The sequence below is a fragment of the Malaclemys terrapin genome, chromosome 5 (genome assembly GCF_027887155.1).
Source record: "Malaclemys terrapin pileata isolate rMalTer1 chromosome 5, rMalTer1.hap1, whole genome shotgun sequence".
Taxonomy (NCBI): Eukaryota; Metazoa; Chordata; order Testudines; family Emydidae; genus Malaclemys; species Malaclemys terrapin.
Window position 1 is genome coordinate 75,526,427 of NC_071509.1, and position 26,367 is coordinate 75,552,793.

The following is a 26,367-nucleotide window of genomic DNA, read 5'->3' on the forward strand; positions in this document are numbered from 1 at the left end:
AAAGTAAGTTTCTGGCCCACATGGTTGTGTAGAAAAAGCTTGGAAACATGAACTGAGTGCATTTTAGAAGTTCAGAAACCAAAAGGTAAAGAAAAAGAACCCAACATGTTTTTTTTTTTTTTTTTTTTTAATCTCATGACTTTTAAAATTCATGATTTTTGAATGCTGGGGTTGGCAATACTGAAATAGTGAGCATATTACTAGCTGGACATTTGTCACCTGCAGTATTGTTAACCATGGTATCTGCCATTCTAAATATAGGGATTCCCAGAAATACTGCAGTAAGGTAAACACCTGAAACATGGCACACATTCTGGGCCCTTTCAGCATTCAGGAAATGAAAAGGGGGCGGAAGTTGGCCATAGAATGTACTCATACATTTTACATTTTAAATAGACCTATTTATTGTACAATAGTACAGTATGTGCCTTTTTCAACCAAAGAACTCTGCATCACGTAACACACTTTTAATCTTCCATTGCAACGTACACAATCCTACAGCACAGATCAGTTCAGCTAGAGAAGCTACATAAACTATTTACTGACACTCCTGGTTCTGCTGTTCTTAAGCATTTTTACATACAGTAAGAACAGTGGCAGTGGTTCTGGTGCTGTAATATTTAATTACTTCAGCCTGTTTCAGTACAACTAATAGCAAGCAGACAACTGAAGTAAAACAATGATAGCTTAGGGGACATTACATTTCATTTACAAATGCATAAAACAATAGACCAGATAATGGCATGCATGGAATACAAGCAAGGCTTAGAAATACATTATGAGATTCAGTTTGATGTAATGTCTGCACTATATCACAGAATTCCCTATGCAGAAAAATTGGCTACATGATAGGAGTTGCACCATATAACAGCACCTTCTGGCCTAACATTATGCTGTTTTATGTTGTATTTTGTACAAATGTACACTTGCCTTATTACAATAATTTACAGGCTGAAAGCAACTCTGTAGCCATTGCCAAATGCCAGCACTCCTTTGTTTTAATTCATACCATTTTTTTATTTTGCCCATTTTATCTAAACCCACTATCAGTTGTTCCATACATATAATCATACAGTCAAGTGGTTTTGTATTTAATGTCTCTACATTTTAAGCTACTATGTAGTAGGTGTTTGTGTCTATGTGTCTCCTCGACTTTTTACACACACTGGGGTGGGAGGTGGAGGTTACACAGAGATTTTGGTAAAAAAAAATGTATCAATGTTTTTTTTGTGTTTGTGACAAAGGTTCTTCAGCATGACTCTTACTAAAAGAGTTCCCTTGGGATTTGTAGGCCAGTGTCTACTACTTTACTGTAGCAATGATCTACATGTTACACAGTCATTTTTTGGTTCAATAGGAATCAGGTTATTCGTTTTCATTACTGTTCAGTATAGGAACATATGCAGTATCTTGGGCATTTTATTTTAAAAGTCAAAGAGCTATGTTTGTTTAAGAAATGCAGGAAGTCCAAGGACACAATTTGCTGTGAATGTCAAGCTAGAATCTTAAGCAGATCAAGTTGGGGCCTCTTCCTGAACACATGAAGTAAATGGTAGTGTTCATATTGACTTCAATGGGAGCAAGACTGGGCACTGATAATCTAATTCTGAATCCTGCAACCCCCATTGACTGAAAATACAGGCTAATAAAACTACAGATTTATTTGAGAGAGGATGATACAATATTCTATTTTTTCTGTTCCATTACTTGTTGGGGGGGGGGGGGGGGGAGTCAAACACCTGATCCTAAATTAAATGACACACAGCAATACACTCTAAACTTTGTCAGATCCTAGCTGGTATAAAGTGGCATAGTTCCATTGATTTCAATGTACCATGTCACTTTACACCAGCTGAGGATCTGGTAGTCTATGTTTATACTTTTATGTTTAGACACCTGAAAGTTTCATTTTTCATGGACTAAATAATGAAACAAACTGGTGCAGATAATTAAAAATAAATTGGAGGTCCAAAAATTTGTCCAGAACTGAAATGTATATTTTTTCCTTGTAAAATATTTTGGTAAAATTTTAGTATACATCTATATTTCACTTTTACCCACCTGTGTTTCTCCTAGATTTAGACAAGACCAGCAGCAGAACAAACAAGAGTTTCAAACAACACTACTACTGCCTGGCTCAGACCATTGAGCATTAGAAGGAATGCCTGTCCTTAGTAGATTTCCAACCCATTTTGTAAATTGAAGAGGGTCAGGTGGCTTTGAATGAGCACTGGAACTTTTGGCTGCTCACCCAAACCACACTGAAACCTTTGGCAGTTCTTCCATAACTGGGTGTCTAGTAGTTATATATCAGCTGAAACACTGAACGTTTTCCTCACAGGAACACCCCACAAGCACAAGAAGCATATTAACAAAATGCACACTTTGCAGCGTTTCTTTTTTTGCCATTCAGAATTTTAATTTGGTTAGTGAGTGACCGAAAAACCTCAAATCCAACCTTGGAGTATCAGTAACAGATTAAGGGATAAAGTAACATTATCCCCTGTTATTAATATTGGGTCGTCTTCAGTAAAAATATGTATACAAGTTCCTTCTACATTACTAAAATGAAGCTATAAGTTTGTTTCTTATTTATTTAAATAGCTTCCACCACCAAAGACAGAGAATTTTATACTGGATTTTAATTCTTGTAAAACATTACTTACAACACCAAACTGTTGTTATATACCTTTTCGACTACATTCATTATAACTCAATACAGAACATCTTCTGCTCATATGCATTGCCAGACATTTCTGGCAGTATCTGAAACTGACTAAGAATTATGGGTATTTTTAAATCCAGAGTTAACCTACAAATTCTGGACTTGCAAATTACACATAGAAGATTGTATTTCCACTTTGAATGTCTCAGCAGCCTCTTTTTTTTCTTTTTTGTGTGTGTGTGTGTGTGTGTGTGTGAATCGTATATGTAGGAGAGTGAATTTTCTATAACAGTATGAAATAAAAATTAATAATTTTTATTTGTCTAGTTAGTAGCCTAGTCATTTTTTTAACTAGTGCTGGTACTAATCAAAAGATTACTGAAAAAAATCAAAGTTAAATATTGTGAACTGCACAAGATCTAAAATATAGGGTCTGTCCACAGCACATTATACTAAGTCAACACATAATAGATTAAAAGCTGAACATTCAAATACTTCATTTAGAAATTTAAAGTTTCTGACATCATCTTCCACCACTCCATCAACTCTTCTTTCTCCTCTTCTTTTCTTTCAGACAATGACTCCAGCTCGAAATCAACCTGGGTCAGAGAAACAATCCAAAAGGTGAATTTTTAAACAATGCTGCAGGGAATGTAGGGCAGGGAAGGGAAGTCCATGTTTGGATTAATTAACTGAAAGGAATTATAGGAGAACAAATATTTATTGGGGGAAGTTCCCTCATTTTAGGCTGGGTTTTTCAAAAGACTCTAAAGGAGTTAGGTGCCCAACTTCTATTGAAATTCAATGACAGCTGGACACCTAACTCCTTTAGCATGCAATGATATGAATTACCATTGTGGCTTTGCCCACCACCTACCAGTACAGGGAGAAAAACACCAAGATCAGAATTCAGGTAGTTGTCTGCTGCATGGCAGAGCAACACATATGCTACCTTATGCCACCACAGAGTTCCTTCTCACATACATCACATTATTTTAGCTATGTAATAGGGTGACTCGCCCACTGAGGGCTGGAGCTAGCCAAGGCTGATTACAAAAGCAGACACTTGGGAGAGAGTAGGGATTGCCCTAAAAAGAGCAGCAGGAGGAAGTAATGAAGTCTTGAAAACTGTAAAGACTGCAGTGAGTGTGACAGGCTTCTGTAGGGAAGACCTTGAGAGTGCTCCGGTGGCTCCTATTAGAGCCCTGATTGAGAGAATGGTTTGGGCCTAGAAGCCAGACCAGAAGGCTGAATTTTAGCCAGGTGAAGCCTGAGAGTACTGGGCCCAGCTCCTTCTAGACACCCTGAGTGGGAGAAGGATGTGGGGGCCTGGAAGCCAGAGAAGGCAAAGCTCCTGCCGGATACAGCTAAAAGACTGAATTGGAGCTAGATCTGGGAAGAAGGGCTGAGGTATCTCTACCTATAGGAGACTGACTAGACTGAGGTTGGGGCTGGAGGGGAACATTTTAATTACCTATCAACTGTGAGTTATTAAGGGGTCCTGAAAAGGGGGACGGGACATTGGTAGCAGGATACGGTGGGCCATGAGAGGACACTCAGTAAACAGCAACCCTACTGAAATGTACTGCAGTATATCCTAATAAATGATGTCATATTAGGTTGACTCACTGTTTGTCTACCAGAAATAATTTTAAAGAGAGGCACTGATCTAAAATCTTCCCTGATGCATCTTCTACAGAGTTACATCCAGGATAGGTTTGTCCCACTTTAATTTTTAAGGGGGAAATTTACCTTTGTGCGGAGGGTCAAACCAAAACCCATACATCACTTACGTCCCACTAAAGTGCCAAATAAACCCCAAAGTAGGACTTAAGTGGTGTAAGTGTTCTAGTGCTGGCCCTCTGCACAGAGGTTAAGGAGATTTTCACCTTAACTGAATATTCAGTTGCCAAAAGAACATAAGAATGGCCATACTGGGTCAGACCAAAAGTCCACTCAGCCCAGTATCCTGTCTACTGACAGTGGCCAATGCCAGGTGCCCCAGAGGGAGTGAACCTAACAGGTAATCATCTAATAATAAACATCAAATCTAAACAAAAATGCTAATGTCCATCCGTGTGTGTGTGTGTAATTTTTACCCATCTACATGTCTCCCGCTTGGAGACAAGACCAGTAGCAAAAGAAATGAGACACCTTCAAACAACACTACTCTTGCCTGGTGGAAGCCAACAAGCATTAGAAAGAAAGAGTGCACAGTCTGACTAGATATCCAGCCCGTTTTCTAAACTGATGAGGTTTGGGTATATTGAGAGTTATGAATGAAAAGCAGCTAGGGTTTTGCTTCAGACTTGACTTTATGAAATATAGGAAAATACATATAATATAAATAACAATACTCCACTATTCTTTTTACATAAGGAAAGACAAGCCAACCAATGAGGAAGAACTTACCCCAATGGCAGGGCTAAAGGGAACAGCCACTTTTTTAGTTATTGCTAGATAGCCTGGTGCTGAGGCTGTAAGTTTGTAGTTTCCTGGTGTAAGCAATCTCCAGTAATCACCATCGTTGGCTGAAGAGAAAGAAAAACATTGAATCTGAAGAAATGAAACACATTATCCCAGGCTAAAAAAGATGGGCTGTAAATGCCATTACAATATAATTCCAGAAATATCAGCCTGGATTTCAATATCCAGGCAATTATACAGTGATATGAGCCAATTTTAATTTATTTATAAAAAGTTGTTTTCAACAAATATAAGTCACCCTTCACTACTGATACAGCTCTTGTGGAAATAGATAAGCTGAGAACTGTCACCATGTAATAAGGAATCTCTTTAGGTATATAGTATCTTTTTATGTATATAGTTTGTCTTGGTGTTTCCCATCAACATGTGTGTGAGTTAAGGAAATAAATCCCCATCCATCAAGATTAGAATACTAGAGATTATATAGCCAGGTGAGAGAAGCATCATTTTTATCAGGCTGACCAATAAATGAAGGGAGGGACCAGATTATTCTATGTAATCTTTCCTTACAGTGAACCAATGAAGGGAAAAATAAAAAAAGTACAATCCCAAAACTGCACAGTAGGACTAACCCTTTACTCCATTACATCAGTTTTACACCAATGGGTGGATAATGAGGCCCACTGGGCATTGTTTATAGTGTAGTACTTCTTCAGAGTTTACAAAAGTCACTTTGACAAAAATTCTCCATCCCTGCATACTACACAGAGTTTAGAAGAACCTTTGGAAGGTCACTCAGCAATGCCACTTGAAATCACTGCCATTTTCCTAAATGCTTGCTGAGCAATTCTGCAACTACACCAGCACTTTTTAAAAAAACATCCATGCCTAGAGGGGAATATTATATAATTGTTCACAAATAAAATTGACAGTGTCAGTACAATCGGAGTTGGTGAAAGTTCTATTGAGAAAGCTTCAGGAGGCATCAAACTAAAGTGCCCTCCATATTTTTTCTTTAAAAAGACAGATTCTGTGAAAAAATATGATCTATTATATTAGCTGGCACTGTAGCAAGACTGTATGTTAAACATACACAAAGGAGCAGAATTAAGGTTCACCATTCACTTTTGAGATTTCCTGACTTTTGACCACTTTATTCCTAAACCTTTTGATATTGCATTGCTGCTATCTTTTTGCGAATATCCAGCGATATGAGATGATGGGGTGATGGCTATGTGCATTTATCTACTATAGAAGTGTGGGGTGCAATATCAGACATCTTAATCTCCTAGCACTGCAACAGAGAATAGGGATTAGATTTTGACCTTTCAACTGGAGGACATAATCCTCTCTCTCTTCCCCCCTGGCTTCTTTCCTTCTCTCAATCCCTATGCAGCTCAGTTCTGGTTGGTAGCACTGCTGTCCACTTTGCCTGTAACATGTGGGCACATCACGAAGGGAAATACTACTCGGACTGGGTGGAATAATGGGATTCAATGCCAAGGAAATGACTGTAGCATACAGTCTGTAGCATATAGTCCACAAAATATGGGAAATGTATTTATTTAAATTAGCACCTTGCACCAAAAAAAATTCTGTTTAAAATTACAAACAATGAATGTATAGGTAACACTTCATACATTGTCAACATGAAACTACCTCTGAATCTATCTCTAGGGTAAGATTCAGCAAAGATAAAAAGGTACAACACTACTAAATAGCATGTTTAGAACAGGAAATGAAAAAGTACACCATCTCGCTGAAGCAGCAAGGAGTTTATCTAGGCAGAAAACAATTACCCAAATTGGAATTTGGCAAGGAGATTAGGTGTTAACACTCCTAATCCTACAAAAGTACAATGGAATCTTTAATGATCATAAGGGATTTGGACTAGAGTTTTAGGTTTCATCCTTGACATGGCATTTCCAAAAGTACATTGCTCAAGAACACAGTCTGGACATACCCCAAGTCACTATGGAATTGTCACTGGTGTGTTTGCAGCTCAAACCGACATATCCAGACTAGTTTTAATCTTGCTAGGTCATATCCCAGAGCAGTGAAGCCACAGCAGCTAGCTTGGAGATGTCAGCCTGAGCTGCAATCACACCCCGTGATTACAGTCTAGACATATTCTCAGAGAGAAAGGTGTCATCTACTGAGTCACCAATAATACTTCATATAGCATGTGGGATTATGACTAAAAGTATTGGCTCATTGGATCAGACCAGTGATTTATTTAGTCCAGACCAGTCTCCAACTGCAGCCACTATCATCTCCTTCAAAGAAAGGTACAAGAAATTCTGCAGATGGCAGATATGAAATATCCTGCCCACAAGGAAAACTTCTTCCTAACCCCAGGATATCTCCCATCTAAGTACTGATGCAGCCTGACCACATTTAGCTAATAATATCTGATTAGATCTGAGATGCTGTGACTCCAGGTTGCATGCTACAGAGGCATAGCAATACATTCTAGCACTCCTCCTTAGTTAATCACCTAAGGTGTGACACCCACCTGATGTAATGTCATGGTTTATTCCCTCCACAGAAATGGTAGCATTTGCAATCGGGTTTCCCTGAAGATCTCTAACAAATCCTTTCACTCCCCGATGTATCTGAAAAAAGCCAGAGATACATGGGAAATTACTTATGCTTGTTTTCTAAAGGAAAAGGCAGCTGTTTTAGTCAGTAAAATATCTGAAACTGCATGTTATCCGCCCCATAGCTACATGCTGAAAATAAGCAGCAAGGATAATTTCTAAACCTCAAACTGGAATATTACAAAGTGATGAGCCAACGGAGTTCAGCTGTTGATATGACTAATTTGTTTTTTTGCTGTGCAGCATTCATCACAAATGTGCAGCAAACCATGAAGGGAAGTATGCATTCCCTTGAATCCTTCTGTTACTGAATATTCTCACACTCGATGAAAAGTGTTGAGAGACAGCCTGATGCACATCTTTCCCACAGGCTGGGAAGTTTTTGCAAATATAAGAATTTTTGGTCTGATCCTGCAAGGCGTTAAGAACTTAAGATGAGGTGTGAGCAGCCTCAACTCCCAATGAAATCAGCTCGTTTACATGAGGCAATCAGCCCCTTGGAGGACTGAGCCCACAATATCCAATCCTGCTCCTATTGTAATTAATGGTAAAACTCACATTAACGACAGTGGAGCATGAATCCTCATTTGGAGACTGTACCCTGGGTCCTCTGGTGCGATGTGGCCCTTTTGTGTTGCAATACCATTAGACTGTGGCTCTAAAAGCAGCATCACCAGCCAGTATAGGGCATTTAGCAGACATAGCTACTACCAGGTGCAGCAAGTACAGGTGGGGATAGGGTATGCAACCGAGGCTTCTGTACACTCTGTTGATCTTCAGCTGTGCTTTAGGCACCATTAGCAGCTGGTATAATTTAGACAAGAACATCCTTTAGACAGCTCTAATTTATGACAAAGGATTAGCCTGGCACATAGCACAGGAGAGCAGAAAGGCCATGTACCCTCTACTGGGTAACACTACACTCTCCTCGGCCATAGCTGAGAAACTGACCAGTAAGTATCATGTAGGAAAGTCCAGAAGGTGAGTAAAATCCTCTACCAGATGAAAGCAACTGAACTTCAGTGATCTAGCCAACAGTTCAGCAGAAGCAGGCAATTTAAGGTGTCACGGTATCTACAGTTCTGAAAATTCCTTGTCAGGCCATATTTTAATTAAAATTAATCCATGTGCAAAGCTGAATTTTTTTTAGACAGTTAATTGGGGGATCCTGTAGCAAAAGGGTGAAATTCTGTAGTGCAATTATACTACCTCTTCATCCCACATAAAACTAACAGGCAAAACTCCGTGATTTATTCATTGCAAATATTTGATCTGGCAAACTTTGGCATTTTTTTCATAAATAAATTATTCAAGAATAAATGTGTCCCATTCATCAACAGCTGTACTAACAGGCTAATTTTCTCATCATAATCACAGGCATATACTTGTTAACTATAGCATATCAACCAAAAATCAGGTCTAGATCCAGATGGGTTTGAATTTTTAACAACCTCTTAGTTCTGGATTTACCCCAATGGATGTGTGTGGAGTAATCGTAATTACAACATATAATCAGATTAGCATAGTTGGCAGTTTCTGTTTAGTTGCATTACTCTACAGACAACTCTATTTTGACCATTTACCTGCTCAATATAATTGACAAGTGAGTTCTTGTTGTCCTCCCAGTAGGTCTTCAGAGTTTCCTCTGATGGGAATTTTTCACAGCTGAGTTCCACTGTGATTTCAAAGCAGTTGCTGCTGAGGTAATTGAAGTCCTGCATTCCTGCAATATCAGCATAGAGGTATATTGACACTGTTTGCATTGCTCTGAGGTAAGATGTACTGACAGTGTCCAGTGTGGAAAGTGGAACTCCTGGCAAGGAGGGACTTATGAAATGCTATGGGGAATTAGGAGAAATCTGCATTAAACACAATGGGCCTAATTTTCCTCTCCCATTGGTGTAAATCTAGAGCAGTGGTTATCAACCTGCGGCCTGATCAGCACACGGCTGTGGCCCATGGGACATCCTTGGGCCATATGGGTAGTATATATATTGTGTGTATACGGCCCACATAACAGAGAGCTGTATACATGGCACACAATGGTAAATAGGTTGAGAACCACTGATCTAAAGTAATTCCACTTAAGTTACTGGAGTATAAACCAGAATAAGAGAGAGGCGAATCAGGCCCAATATACTGTTCTCAGGGCGGAAAAAAGGGAGTTCACTAAAAATGCTCATTTAACAGAAAACACTGAATTTCTTGGCAGTCATGACTGCATGTAATGATTGTACCAAATCTGACCGTGCATCTGGCCTGCATATTCCTATGGGACACTTGGCATGGAAAGCCCTTTTTTTCTTCCATAGGAACTAAAAACAATTTCCAGGTGTGGTTCAATTATTTCCAGATGAAAAAAGAAACTGACCATTATGTGCACTGTAAGCCTGTGAATGACAGCTAATGACAAGGCAAATAAAACATCACATAAATACTTTGAAAGAGGTATTTATTAGGGCTGATCAAATTATGCTTTTCAGCAAAAAAATTGCTTTTCATCACAATTTTTAGAGTCTACTTTCCATGGAAAATTTTTTCAATGATTTTCTGCAAACAAACAACCCTCACCCCCAAAATGAAATGTTTTCATTTTCACTGAAATTTTCAACTGCGGTGGGAGAATGGGGAAGGGAGGCCCATAATTTCCAATCAGCTACAGCATTTATTTTTCTTGTTTTTTGTTTGTTTGTTTGTTTGTTCTTTCAAACTCAGCACCAGAGTAAAAGAAATGGGGAATAGACTTGAATATGATAAATGAAAAACATTGTTAATGCAACTTTAATTAGGAGAATTTAAAAATGTACAGTAGTATTTTTGATTAGCTATGCATTTATATGTTCATCTGCCTGACCTCAATGAGTCATTATATTCACTGAACCAGTTTCTGGGACACCCACTCCACTTTCTCTGCACCACTCAGGCAGCACAAAGAGGAGTGGAAGCCAGTCATGTTTCCCAGGATGAGGATTCTCCCAGTGTGGGGGAGTTCCCAGAAAGCACAGGGTTTGTATAGCCAATTCCTATGCCGCCTCTTTGTGGTTTTCAGTGTAGGGGTAGGAAGAAGCCTGACTGAAGTACAGTATACCTTGGCAATCCCCTGATGGATTATTGCCAAAGGGCAATTACAGTAGTCCCTAGGCGGCTCTAAATTCCCCTGTGACTGGGATCTCAAAACTAGTCTCAGACTCAGGGAACTGCAGTCAGCTTCCTGATGCCATCCTGCCCCTTCTTGGTGGGCACAGTAGAGAATCTGGTCCAATACATGCAATGTGACTGAATTCATGTTACCTGTCAAGCTATGACTTTCAAATGTCATGACTTGTTTGTAGCCTACTTCTATAGCCTCTAGTAGCTGGGCAAAACCTTCATTTATTCCAAAGTCCAATTTACTTTCCCATGATTATATTAGAGACCATTTGGACACAACAGAAAATATCTGCTGTACAATTTCTGTTTTTATTTTATTGCCTAAAAAATAGGGGCGAGGGGGTTGCTGTTTTTTACCCAAAGCTCTCAGCTGTGGCCCAGGACTGCAAAGGAATCTGAGCAAATAGACTTGTATAATTCAAAACTCATACACACGTAGGAATTGCAATACTCTACCAGGCTGTGCTAATGGGTTACACAGACTAACTGTGTGTTGTGTGAAAGCCTTTTCTTTCATACAGTTTTGAATCTGCCACTTTTCAACTGAAATGTCCTCCTTTATTTGTACTGAGGTTGCACCTAAAGGCCCAAATAAGATTTGAGCTCATCATGTTATGTGCAGTACAGACAGAAAGCGACAATCGAGAGAGAGAGAGAAAGTGGGAGAAAGTATCGTCATCCCTATTTTACAGATGGGGAATCGACACACAGAGACTAAATGACTTACAAGGAGAGACTGAGGGAACTGGGGTTATTTAGTCTGCAGAAGAGAAGAGTGAGGGGGGAATTTGATAACAGCCTTCAAATACCTGAAGGGGGTTCCAAAGAGGATGGAACTCGGCTGTTCTCAGTGGTGGCAGATGACAGAACAAGAAGCAATGGTCTCAAGTTGCAGTGGGGGAAGTCTAGGTTGGATATTAGGAAACACTATTTCACTAGGAGGGTTGTGAAGCACTGGAATAGGTTACCAAGGGAGGTGATGGAATCTCCATCCTTAGAGGTTTTTAAGGCTTGGCTTGACAAAGCCCTGGCTGGGATGATTTAGTTGGGGTTGGTCCTGCTTTGAGCAGGGGGTTGGACTGGATGACCTCTGGAGGTCTCATCCAACCCCAATCTTCTATAATTCTATGACTTGCCCAAGGTCACACAGGATATCTGTGGCACAGCCAGGAACTGAACCGAGGTCTCCTCAGTCCTAGTCAAGTGCCTTACCCATGCACACATCTTTCTAGTTACATTTTTAAACAAACTGCCCTTAACCATTCCCTCCCATTGTCTCTTTTACCGTAGCTGACTGATCATTCCATCCCCATTCCATCCTACTCACCTCAGAGAGAGAGAGACACCTAAAAATAAAAAAGTGAATAATAAAAGATCTTTGGTGTGTACGGTAACTGAAATTCTGGAGAGGAAATGGCCTCTCCTATCCAGCTGTCCTGTATCACTTCAGCCCCTAGCCATGACCTCTCACCCTCCTGGAAGAGAGGGGATATTAGGAGGCTCTGTGCATGGGGGACAGACTTTACCTTTTACTATAATGCAGTGGTCATATTGTACATTAATGGTGGGAGGGTCATTGCAAACTTCACACTATCACCTACAACTTTGATTCACGTCCCTCATTGCTGGTTCAGAGTGGGGATTTTCTAGGGAACCAAGTGAGTTGAATGTCCCTTTGTTCTTTTATTCCACTCCCTTGTAGTTAAGGGCGTTTCACAGGATTTACGTTGGAATAAATGAGTTTAGAATCTGGACAAAACAAATTTTCTTCCAATTTAAAATTTAAATATTATGTTAGGGGACAAATCCTCAGAGCTGCTGAGCATCTGCAATTCCCACGTACCTCTGTGTTCCTAGTTAATATATGAACTAGTAGTATAATACTTTATTAGTATGTAGGGGTAGTATATGAAGACAAAGCACATCAGAGCATTCGTTCTTAGGATGGTACAAACTAAAGCTTTGGGGGTGATATGCAGAGCATGAGCATTTTACCTATCTGCCTCATGGTAAAACCCAAAAGAAAATGTCCTCGGCTTTGATTTAGCAATAGGTAACATGAAATGTGATTTATGTCAGCAATGAACTGACGAAGTGCCAAGCACAACTTACAGCACGCCTGAGAATAAAAAGACATTTAAACAATAGACTAATTACAGAGCAAGTTAAGCTGCTTTGAGATGCTATTTTTATGCTCATACAAGAATCTGATCAGACTCAGTTGATCAAGTGCCCTTGCACGGCTACTTGGAGTACTGTATTGTACATATTACAGTGTTAAACTGTAATGAGTGAATAACTGCCATAGGAGACTTATGCTTGGGAATGATTTGCTATTAGCTCTTGATCTTGCCTATATTATACTGTATATAGATATTACACAGACAAAAACTACTTTAAGAGAACATTATTAAGATGGCAGAGTCAAGCACTCAAAAATTTTGGAAATGCCAGAATTAAGGTTCCTTCTGTAAGCTTAATTCAGCCCCCTTATGTGTATGTATTATGATACAGTCTTTAATTGCAAGATCACACATTATTTTTTCCACAGGGCCACACCTCATTCAATACACAGGAAATGAATCAGGATTTGCAATGAAGAGATTTTTCATCCTTCATCTAATCTCAGTCTCCCCCATCGACTGGCTCCAGTCTTCATCCCCCATTTCCTTCCCTGGCTCCCAGTTCCAGTCTCTTTGCCCAGTCAGTCCTACTCTTCCCCCTGGATCCTAGTCCCATTCCCAATCTCTCCCTTGCTTCTAGTTCCCTGTCCTAATATTCTTGACCAGCAAGTCAGTCAGTCTTCCCCAACCCCAACTCCACCAGTCTCCAGTTTTCACACCCCCTGGCAGCTCCTCCCAATCTGTTTTGCCACCTCTGAAAATCTAGCTGTTGTCCCCTCCACATTCAAACCAGGCAGCTTCCTCTTCTATGCTTCCTGAACCCAGTAGTAGGGGCATTGTGAGTGTATGACAGACATGTTCCCTATTCTAAGTTCAGATGCCTGGACCCCGCCCAGCTCACAGCAGCCCAGAGCTGCAATTGCAAAGTCCTGTGCAGTCCTGGGCTCCAGCATATCCAATGTGGATGGAAGCATTTGGAATCTGCAGGTGGGCTGCCCTGGAGCTGCAAACCCTGGAATTGCCAGAGAGCTGGGCAGACAATCTGGCACACAACTAGGCAGGTTTCCAGAGGAACTTAATCAAAACTGAACCCTCTCTGCCAAATATTTCAATAAATATGCAAATTCTGACCAAAGAAGTTTCATTGGAATTTTTCCAACCAGCTCAAGCTTCCATTGACTTAAATGGGAGTTTTGTCTAAGCAAAGAACTGAGTTAAAACTAAAGTCTAATTCATGCCCATGAGGCCTACGAGTGGAAGTATTTCCTTTCCCCACATAGTAAAGGGGGTCAACGACCTCTACCACATTGTCCCGCTGTGACGTTGCACCCCATAATGCTTTATGGAAATATGCTTATGAATGTATATATGACATAACATATTCCAGTTATGTGGCATATTTAGCATAAAACATATCTGTAAAGGTTATTATCTACTGAATATATTAATCCTATTTGTATGCATGTATCATTTTTGTATTCAAAGTTATGAATATTGGCTGTGTACTTGTTTGATTTTAAGTAACCTTAGTAAGGCATTTGGGAAGCTTCTTTAGAAAGGTTTCAGAGTAGCAGCCATGTTAGCAAGAAGATATTTATATTTATACATACAGAAAACATGAAAAGGTGGAAGTATTGATTGGCCTGTTGCAATTGGTATGGCTACTTCCACCTTTTCATGTTCTCTGTATGTATAAATATCTTCTTGTTGTATATTCCCTTCTATGCATCCGATGAAGTGGGCTGTAGCCCACGAAAGCTTATGCTCAAATAAATGTTAGTCTCTAAGGTGCCACAAGTACTCCTGTTCTTTTTTCTTTAGAAAGGAATTTGCAAGTTAAGTGCCCAATCAAGAAGCACTTAATGGACAATGGATCTTGGAAGGCTTCAATCCACATAAGAAGTCTACTTGAGGATGTTCAAGGTAGCATGTGAACCATGTCTGCTACCTGTAAGTTCTGAGTCATGCATGGACATGTGACTCCAAAACTCCATCTTGGAGCTGGACTTTGCATAGGAGAGAGGAGGGGGTCTCCACCCACAAGAGAGTCTATTTAAGTCGTTGGAAGACCCCTCCATTTTGTTTTAAGCTGACTCAAGAGATAGCCTCTCACCCCTGAAAGAAACTGGAACAAAGGACAGTAACCATGGGGGTGTGAGTGATTGCTGGACCCAAACTAGAAGGAGGCTAGTCTGTAAAAGAGGCTTATTGGAACAACTCTGAGGGTGAGATTTTATCTGTATTCAGTTTCTTACTGTATTAGGCATAGGCTTGCATGTTTTCTTTTATTTTGCTTGGTAATTCACTTTGTTCTGTCTGTTATTACAAAAAGTAGGATTTAAGTGGTTCCAAGTATTTAACAAAATCACTTTTAACTTATTAATTAACCCAGAGTATGTATTAATACTGGGGGAGAGGGTGCAAACATCTGTGCATCTCTCTCTATCAGTGTTATAGAGGGTGAACAATTTATGAGTTTACCCTGTATAAGCTTCTTAAGCTGCTTTCAATTAAGCCTGTAGTTTGTGGGACGTGGTTCAGACCTGGGTCTGTGTTTGTAGCCAGCAAGCGTGTCTGGCACAACCAGGCAGGGTTCTGGAGTTCCAAGCTGGCAGGGAAGGCAGGGGCAGAAGTAGTCTTGGCACATCAGTTGGCAGCCCCAAGGGGGTTTCTGTGATCCAACCCATCACACCCGCCACCTCCACTGGACCCTGCAGAGAGCTCTGAATGAGTCTGGGGATCCACTGATAGGGAGGAGACAAGAAGTGAGAAAGGGATGCAGGAATCTAAGGCGCTGATTGGACTCCCATTGAAACTGATGGCAAAACTTCCGTTATCTACAGTGGTGTAAAATCAGACCCTAAACACCTCCTAGAAGGCACTCTGCACCTTTCAAGATTGGGCCCACAGTGAATAGCAGTCAGCAGTCTGCCATCCCTTACCAGGTATCTTTCTTTTTTCTCTGAGATAGTCAGTAATGATCAATTACTCCATACGCCTATAAGCAATAGTGTAACTGTGTTTAGTGTCCATTTTTCTACTGTGCATGTGTAAAATCAATATTTTGATTGTTTATACATCCATTATTTTTTAACATTTATTCTCTGAATTATCTGTTCCAAACCTGGAGATAAAACAGTTTTCATACCTCTTGGGGGAAAAAGGACAAAATTTTTAATTGCTTTCTAACTGTAGAAAATGGCTTAATTGCCGTTGTCTGAGAACTGAATTGCTTAAACATTCTGAGTCTGCTGGGTGTGTAGTGTGAAAGATAACAAATATTTTAACAGGCATCCTGGTCAGCTTCCCTTTTCACTGTGTGTATGTTCTGAGCTGAGCACATAAGGAGTTCCATGCTTACCTCCCATTTGCTTCATGGGAGTCTTGTGGCTACAGTAGTTAAGAAAATATTCCCTAAGGATCCATCTGAGATTCAGCTTGCATTACACCAGCAAACACTGAAGAGCTTTGCAATTTTGTTCTATTAATTTGTCACTGAATATCTGATTTTAAAGTAACCACAATTACTGACTATCCTCAAAAACAACTGAATCTGTATTGTACCATGAAGTGGCACTGACCTCCAGGAACACTGTACCAAGCACCACCGTTGGTTGTTCCATCTACAAAACTACTGTCGTCATCATTCTTACGACATGGTGGTCTGTTTTGATCAGACATGGCTGGGTTAAAAGATGAATAGCTCCGAGCTAAGCTTTGAAAAATCGCATCATCAGGGCAAGAGCTGTATTCATGAGTGCTACCTAGAATAAAAAGTCAGACACATGGATTAGCAGGTTAGTCTTACAGACTAGGACTACTGGATTATGAACTCATTAGGGCAGGGACAGTGTCTTTTACTTTTCTGTAATTACCCAGTGCACATATAGCAAAATAAAATTAATATTTAATAATAATACTATTACTTCAAATGTTAATACTATCTGTATTGCTGTCATTTAAAATATTCATATCAATATTAATAATATTCCTTATTGATGTACCAGTATTAATATTATTATTATTATTATTAATTTTACAGTACCAAACACCCCCAACATGTGCTAGGCATTTTATAGACCAAAGAAACAAAAAAAGTCTTTCCTTAAAGAGTTTACAATCTGATACTGAATGATATGATGAGTGAGAGTAACAAACAATAGGGAGAAAGTGAGTTGAAGAAGGACAAGGGTTACAAATAAGATCAGATGGTTATTCAATTTAAGCCTGTGCACATGTTAGTGGTTGAAGTAATAAAACAATAATAATACTATGTGCAAACTGGTAAAATGATTCTGCTGGAGAGTGAACCATTTTATAACAGACTACATAGTGCCAAGCAGTGATAGTGAAGGAGAAACTGCAATACAGTTATTTTCACTAACATACACATCACTTCCATGACTGCATTTATTAAAGTACCAACAGTTAACTCTTGACATCATAAAGAACCCTTTCAACTAGGTATGTCACGAATGTCTTAGTTTGCAAGCCATAAATAAACAGCCTCTGCTTACTTGTCAGCTATTGTACATACAACCGCTGGTTCATTGTCATGTAGTAGTTACCAAATATGTGGACTATACTTCAGACAGATGATGAGGATGATATGGAGAGTTATACATTGTGGACAGAAAGGGTGAAATCCTGGCTCCACAACAGTTAATAGTAAAAGTCCCATTGACTTCAGTAGAGGCAGGATATCACCTAAGCTGCGTTTGCTATTATACCATCTAAGTCACTTTGCTTGGGAAGTTCCTAGACTCATGACTCAATATTTAACTACCATTTCTTCACTGACAGGTGTCCAGACCCTCAAAACCCATTCCCCTCTCCCTAATTAGGAAAATCTGGTGTATGACTAAAAAGGATATAATGTATGGCAATGGTCCCCAAACTGTGGGGCACGCCCTCCGAGGAATGTTTGGGGAGGTGCACTGTGTAGCGGGGCTGAGGCCAGCCCCTACTGGGGACAGGGAGGGAGTGCCACTCCAGTCCCAGACCAGCTTCGTCCCCACCCTTGCTCCTCCCCTAGCCCCATTCACCCCACCGTCCTGCTCCGCCCCCCGACCAGCTCCAACCCCAGTCCTAGCTCCACTCTGCCCCCAGCCAAGCTGTGCCCTCATTCACTCTCCCCAGACCACCTCTGCCCCCAGTTCCAGCTCCACCCCCCACCCCACCCCCGCTCAGCTCCCAGCCCGGCTCTGCCCTCATTCCCTCTCTGCCCCCAGACCAGCTCCCCCTTTAGATCCAGCTGCTCCCCCATCCCTATTTCTGCTCCCAGCTCCATTTTCAGCCTACACTCCACTGCCTTGGCTGTGCAGTAATGGGTGGGGCATGGACAGATTCCAAGAATGGTAAGGGGGGGGCACAATTGTAAAAGTTTGAGCATCACAGATGTAGGGTAACTCTTTCAGGATCTTTTCAATTAATTCATCATTACAGGTTTGCACTAAAATTATAGTGCAAATGGATAAAATTTTCTGAACCTAATTCTCCATTGTGTTATACCAATTATATGCCAAGTAATCCCACTGAAATCAGGCTCTTCTAACTGTAGAAAATGTATCTTCAAAACTAGAGTGAAAGATTACATGTTAACTATCTTTGAACCAATAAATATAACTAATTAATGAATAATCTACTTGAATGGGTCATTACTATATAGTTACATGGTATTTCCACTCCACTCCTAGCTGATTAGGCCTCAGCTAGAATATTGTGTCCAGTTCTGGGCACCACATTTCAGGAAAGATGTGGACAAGTTGGAGAAATTCCAGAGAAGAGCAACAAAAATGATTAAAGGTCTAGAAAACATGACCTATGAGGAAATATTGGGGAAAAAAATGGGTTTGCTTAGTCTAGAGAAGAGAAGATTGAGGGGGGACATAACAGTTTTCAAGTACATAAAAGGTTGTTATCATGAGGAAGGTGAAAAAAATGTTCTCATTAACCTCTGATGATAGGACAAGAAGTAATGGGCTTAAATTGCAGCAAGGGAGGTTTAGGTTGGACATTAGGAAAAACTTCCAGTTAAGCACTGGAACAAATTGCCTATGGAGGCTGTGGAATCTCTGTCACTGGGGGGTTTAAAAGCAGCTTAGACAAATCAGGAATGGTCTAGATGATACTTAGTCCTGCCATGAGTGCAGATGACCTATTGAGGTCCCTTCCAGTCCTACACTTCTATGATTTGGAAAGTGAATCTTAGTTAGCAGCCATGGAAGGATAGCGTGTCTACATCCTATTTGTGTCTTTGGACATATGAAGCTAATGTATAATACACACCACTGCGCGTTTCATCATATGGATAGTTTGCAACAAGGTCTCCTCCATGAAGATTGGCTGAGAGGACAAAGGGAATATCCATAATCCAGTGAATGATACTTTTAGTTTCAGGAGCAAGCTATAACAAAACAGATATTTTCAGCAATTAACCTTGATAGTCCATGTAGTAACATACCCAGCAGTCTAATGCCTTTTAAATACAAGTTACAGGCTTGATTCTGATCACACTTATGGCTGGATCCATCTAAGTCAATGGGAATTTTTAAACTGGCTTCAAGGCAGCTTATTGACATTAGGCCCTTGCACAGATGTCAATCTGGAGTAGCTCCATTGACTTTGGTGGATTCACATCAAAGGGAAAAGGTGTAAATTAGATCAGAATTAGACACTATATTTATTGCATCTCAGTGTTTGACTTTACCCTGCTACACATAGCATAGGAAATATTGCAAATATTGTGATAGTTTTGAAAACCATGAAAAAATTAATGTTGATTTCAACAATGTCCACTGTACATTCTATGCTGTACAATGGATAGATAGTAAAATTAAACCTGTGCTGAGCCGGTAGCCACTTTTCATCAACAGGTTGTCAAAATTTGTAATCAAAAACTGGCTTTTAGAGCCATAGCCACTTAAGAGTGTATGTCAGTGTACCAGGAGTAGTTCCTGAAACATTCTGCATGTGAAGAAGTAGACAGAACCCCTCCAGATGTGTTAAACCCATATATATTTAAGAATATGGGTACATAAACAAGAGCTGAGTTTCCAGCAGGGAAGATCAATGTATAAGTGAATTCTGGCAGTGTTCCACAGATGGCAATACCAGGACTGTCTGATCGACCAGGGAAATGTAGGAGACAAAGTCAAGGATGACGCCATAATCTCTGGTTTTAAAAAATTAAGGTTGGAGTTAAGGAGAGTGACTGTGAACTAACAGAATGGACCAAAGAAGACTTGCTACAAAAAAGGAGGAATCCAGTTTATGAAATGTTCAATAGAAGGAAATTAATGGTGCACGAGGAGCTGACAGATTTAAGTCCAGAAAATAGATTAGTTTAAGTAACAAAATAATCCAAGTCCAGAACATTGTCTTATTTATTTAAAAACATAGGCTTCTTGATGTAAGAGCCAGCAAGAGAGCTCTCTATGGAAAAGGATGAAACACACTCCAATGATTTGGTGGAAAGTACAGGACATTATTTACCTTAGGATTCTGGTCCACAGCTTTCCTCATGTTTTTCAGTAGGTGATTGTTTGGGCCACCTTCTCTCTCATTAATGTAAACTATTCTATCCAGGTCAGGGAAATTACGGTTCAGGTCTATTCCTTGAGCATTACTTCGGCCAACAAACCAGTCTTTGAATTCACCAGGCTGAAAGGGAAGAGGGAACAGAAAAGGAAAACAAAAGTAATTCAGGCCATCTGTACAGACCAACACATATGTATTAATATTATTTATTTGTATTACTGTAGCACACAGTGGCCCCAGTCCTAGCCCAGGACCACAATGTACTAGGCACTGTACAAAACAGAACAAAAAGATCCTGCCCCAAAGGGCTTACAATCTAATTATCAGAAAGAGACAACAGATGGATAAAGATGGGGGAGTACAAGTAAACGAGATGATATAGGTGACAGGCAGTGGTCTTTGCACAATGGCAGCCTAACCATTGTCATGGTTTTTGTAGACATCATTGCAAAGGAGAGTTTTGATGAAGGAGTTAAAGGTAGCTTTGTGAATGTTTAAGGGAACCACCTTCCAGATGTGAGGGGCAGCATGGAAGAGGGCATGAAAGTGCTCGTGATGGTGGAGGTCAGCATCATCTGCAAATCAGAAAGCAGCAACAGGTGGATAGTGAAAGAGAGATGATAGATAGGGTGGGATTGACTATGACGTGTCTGGAAAGTGAATACTAGCAACTTATATTTGATGTGACAGGGAAGGGAGAGGCCAGTGGAGAGATTCAAAAAGAGAGGTGACATGGGCTAGGAAAATGATCTAAAGAGCAGCATTCTGAATGGATATGAGCAGGGCAAGATTGCATTTGCCAAGGCCAGAGAGCTCCGGCTGTTGCAGTAACTGAGACACAAGATGATGACAGCTTGGATGAGAGCTTTAGCTGTATGATGGACAGGGAAGGCTGTATCTTCAAGATGTTATGCAGACAGAATCAGCACAAACCTAAAATAAATTTGCACTCTGGACCAAAGCCTTTAATCGTCAGTTACTAAGGCAAAATTCCCACTGAAGTCAACAGTGTTTTATGTGAGTTTGCACTGTGTGAGGAGTTCGGGATTTGGCCCTAGAGTTGGATTATTGCAGATCAGTGAGTGTTAGTAGCTTAAAGCTGAGGTTAAAGGCAAATTCTCTTAGGAAGGGCAGCCTTGCATGGCAGAAAGTTCAGATTTGTATTATCATGCTTCAGGTCACATTATTTCTAAAAGATCAAATACTGAAGTTCTTATGCAGACAAACTCCTATGAAAGTCAATGTTCCTCATCCAGAGGAGAGCTGTAGTTGTTCAGAATGTCTCAGGGATCAGGAACAATGTGAGTTTTGCATTAGCAAGAACTTCCAGATTTGGCTATGATGCTTTCAATTTGCATTAAAAAACCATATCAGTTCCCTGAAGCTGACCAGTGACAGCATGTACTCTCTGATGATTATTTGTATTCTCTCTCATTATGACTTTAGCTAATGGAAAATTCATGGCAAAGATATCATTTTGGTTTAATTTGTAGGGTGTATCAAACCTGTCATAAATCTCTGTGTACTGTAGCACTATACAAATAAAATTCAAGTAACACTAAAAGCAATACATGTAAAGACCAGTTTCTTTCCGAAGGCAGGAAAGAGGTTCTTTCCCATTTTAAATCAAAGTTTTACAAAAGGTGATTTAACATGAGTAGTACATACGGCCACCAGCTGGTAATTTATGGGAAATATAGCTTCCGCTTTGCTGCCACTAGAGGGAGTGCTACTACTGAACATTTTTTAGAAATAGTGATGGTAGCTGATTCAAACACGACTGTTTCATTTCCATGAGTTAACAATATTTTAAGACACAGAATCTTGCTTATTTAATAATATATAAGCGTTCACGTGGTAAGTTTCAAAATTACTATAGTAGTAATCTTTACAATTTAATGTACTCAAAATCTAATAAAAATATATTTTGTTGGTGACCTAAACTATAGCTATTTGATATTTTATATTATAAATCATAATAATGATCACGTCTTTATTAAAGGTGGAATTATAGTTCTGAGTAGTGACCATACACTAAAGCCCCAATCCTGAAAACACTTCTGCAGATATTTAACTTTAAGCATGTCTGTAGTCCCATTCATTTCAATGGGTATATTCATTGGAGTAAAATTACCAGTGTGCATAAGTGCAGAACTGCAGAAGTGCAGATGAAACATCCATGAGTAATCCATTAATACAATTTTAGATCTGCATGATAAGATCACAATTTTCTTGACTGTATTCATTATCCTAAATTTGCTGAATAATTCTTGGTCAGTAGTCGGTTTAGAAGAAGCTTGTTCAGAGTCTTTGATATTTGAAATTAAAGCAGTTTTATGAGACATATAGGTCACGTAATATGTTTCTGTTCCCTGATTGGATGTATGTAATTCTTAGAATCAGGTTTCCAGTGAGAATACTCTTAATCAGGGCTGGCTCCAGCTTTTTTGCCGCCCCAAGCGGCGAAGAAAGAAAAAAAAAGAAAAACCCGATTGAGCTGCCGCCAAAGTGCCGCGGAAGGGGAAAAGAGGGAGTGAAGGACTTGCCGCCGAATTGCTGCCGAAGACTGAAGTGGAGCAATTGGGCTGCCCCCCGAAGTGCTGCTGAAGAGGAAGGACCCGCTTCCGAATTACCACCACAGACCCAGAAGTGCTGCCCCAACAACGGACAGAATGCTGCCCCTTTCTATTAGCTGCCCCAGGCACCTGCTTCCTTCACTGGTGCCTGGAGCTGGCCCTGCTCTTAATTATTACTTAAACTTACCCTTCCACCAATATTTTGCAATATTCCATTAAAATTTGCTGTTTGGGGGGAAAACATTCTGGTCAGTGAACTTATTTGATAGAATATTTATGAAATGTGACAACAGACAGGTCATGAATACAGTGAATTAGTTAAACTAAAATGAATATTTGGAGACAATTTTTTGGAGTATTTGCCCAGCTGTATCATATACCTTATTAAAGGGGACAGCTACAATGCATTTTACTATTAAAAATAGTGTTTAAGCTGGACTAGTCAAAAGTCATGCAGTGAAAATTCATATATTTATGAGCTTGTTATATTAGTGGTGTTTTTCACTGAGTCTGAGGTAGATACAGACAGTGATTACAATTCTTATATACGTTGGCTTACAAACCTGGGATGCTGCCTTCTCAAACCCATCTGGATTAAAGGATGGCATGATATGGATGCGTGTGCTGTGGATCAAGTTGATAATTGTCTCGTTTCCCTTCTGGTATTCATTACATAGGTACTGAGCTAAGAAAATAAGCAGCTCCCTTCCAACGGCTTCATTCCCGTGCATATTCCCGATATATTTAAATTCAGGCTCCCCTGCAACACAAAGAAGAAACATCCCTTAGACAGATGCAAAGAATATTCACCAAAGCCCATGGAGAAAGTGTGAATCAGGTCCATATTACAGCTGTTTCTAACACTATTATTATAGTTCTATGTTCCCATCCTTTGTTCCTGAAGATCTAAGAGAGAGAGATTGAAAATTTCCTTCAGGACAGTGAATTTAGATTTTCAAAACAATCCAGCTAATTAAATAAAGTAATCCTTATTCAGGAGTTGAGAAAAGACACCAAATTCTGATCCAGTATACCAGTGTAAATGCACCATTAATATTAATGGTGTGTCTCTGCATTTACATTGCATAACTGGTAAAATCCAAATGTAGCCCATACATTTATTGTTTATAAAGAATAAATTCACTTTTCAAGAAAGGAAAAGTGTTGCTAAATGAATCTTTTAATTGTTAATGTCATTTTAGGGCTAGGTTAAAACACCCACTACTTGCAAATATTTTAAACTGGAATGATATTTTTTATAACACTCCCAATGAATAGCTACTGCTCCTAGTGGTCTGAAAGTCCTATTTAACAACTGTCTGGGACATTCACTTCAGATTTATACACTTGGTGCATTACCTTGATGAGTAGAAGGTGTGTTTTTTCCTTAATTAAATAAAAACTCCAATCTTCCCAAATTATGCTTATTGGTCATTATCATTGCAGCTCTAGATACAAGAGGAATGTGCAGGAGAGAGTTTGTGGTCCCTAGAGGCATGAAGAATTTATATGTATTTATTATTTTTAAGGTAATATCTTGGGCCCTGATCCTGCAAACATTCAGGCATGTGTTTAACTTTAAACACGTGCGAATTCTAACTGAAATCAAGGGGACTCTCGTGCTAAAGGTATGCATATTCCTAAGTGTTTGCAGGATTTGGGGTTTAATTTTCTTTTGATCTGTGTTCATCTCTAGATATGAATATTTAATTTTTTATTCCATTATAATGCTCTCGTTTGATCAAGGAGTATTTCAATGATATGCTTTGAATATCTAATTTTGAATACTTGATCTGATCTGTATTATCCGGTGTGTCATATGTAAGATATAGGAGGTAATTGTCCCACTCTATTTGGCCCTGGTGAGGCTCCAGCTGGAGTATTGTGTCCAGTGTTGGGCATCAGGAAAGATGTGGACAAACTGGAGAGAATCCACAGGACAGCAGCAAAAATGATCAAAGGTTTAGAAAAACTTTATCACTGAACCTGTAGCAATTTTAAAGGTTACTACCACTAAACCCAAACATTCTTGTTAAACCCTCTAAAACCAACTCCTCTTCTTCTCTTCATTGCTTTATCAGTTTTCTATCAATAACATTCCTCTTGACAGTGTCCATTTGGTACTTCAAGCAGAGGAACGTGAGCAGTAGCACAGTGATATCCGAGGCAATGTAGCCAATCATCACTCACTCACGCCAATGACCCTAATCTTTAACCCTAACCCTGCTGCCTGCCTGGGTCATGTCTCCCCTTAACAATGCCCATTTAGTGCTGCAGGCGGAGGAATTTCTGCCTATAGCACTAAGTGGGCATGGTTTAGATGAACTAAAACAGTTTTGAGTAGGCAAAGGTAAATGATCTTGCCTAAACCAGGCATAGTGTGGAGGGGGCCACAGTGCAAATCTCTAGTCTCTTTCCTACTCCACCTATATAGCAACTGATCTGAAGCAGCCCATTATTCCTGTCCTGAACTCTTTCAAAGCGCCTCAGTCCTGACCTGCAGTTTCATTTACTGAATCATTTCAAGCAATGGGATTGAAGTATGCTAATGAACTGGAGGGAGAGAGTGATGGCTGGCTGAGTTACCTCTGTTGTAACAATGATCCATTCAGTGGACTAGATTCAGTTAGCGGTGGCTCTAGGCACCAGTGCTCCAAGCGCATGCCTGGGGCGGCAAGCCGTGGGGGGCACCCTGCCGGGCCTGCGAGGGCGGCAGTCAGGCAGCCTTTGGAGGCGTGCCTGCGGGAGGTCCGCCAGTCCCGCAGATTCAGCGGCAATTCGGCGGCGGGTACGCCAAATCCATGGGACCAGGCACCTCCCGCAGGCGTGCCACCGAAAGCCGCCTGCCTGCCGTGTTTGGGGCAGCAAAAAAGCTAGAGCCGCCTCTGGATTCAGTGATGAATCCTGATTGCATGCCACCTGAGGCACATTGCGCATATGCTAAGACTTCATTTACCAATGTGTTTTTCTATGTGACATGATAATAAACCAATGTTCGGACCCTTGCAGTTTACTGAATATTACACTGGAGTATTTTAACTGCATAGCTCATTCACATTAAGCACACGAACATGCAATTTACCTGCCGGAAACAGAATTATTTTCCCTATAATTTCAGGCAGGAAAAGGTAGTAACTTGTCAGTGTTTTAAGGTACCACATGTCTGTCTGTCCAGAAATCCTTTAAGAGCCAATAGAGGTGTCTGCTGCTTCCTTTCTGAATACAGCTACTACAATTATAATCCTTCATAGAACATCATGTTTTTGTGAAAAGACACTGTCAATTCA

At 40.0% G+C, this 26,367-nt stretch overlaps 1 protein-coding gene across 1 annotated transcript in view; it reads right to left on the minus strand.

Annotated features, from left to right (window-relative positions):
* Positions 1-379: 379 nt before the first annotated feature.
* CPE (carboxypeptidase E) overlaps positions 380-26,367 on the minus strand; it is a 100,452-nt gene continuing 74,464 nt past the window's right edge. Inside the window, exons 2-9 of the mRNA XM_054030043.1 lie at positions 23,644-23,840; positions 20,460-20,627; positions 19,254-19,371; positions 16,547-16,729; positions 9,276-9,415; positions 7,608-7,707; positions 5,078-5,196; positions 380-3,264 (exon numbers count right to left, since the gene is read on the minus strand). Of these exons, the coding sequence (XP_053886018.1) occupies positions 3,166-3,264; positions 5,078-5,196; positions 7,608-7,707; positions 9,276-9,415; positions 16,547-16,729; positions 19,254-19,371; positions 20,460-20,627; positions 23,644-23,840 (1,124 nt within the window). The 3' untranslated portion in view covers positions 380-3,165. The remainder of the gene's footprint in view (positions 3,265-5,077; positions 5,197-7,607; positions 7,708-9,275; positions 9,416-16,546; positions 16,730-19,253; positions 19,372-20,459; positions 20,628-23,643; positions 23,841-26,367) is intronic.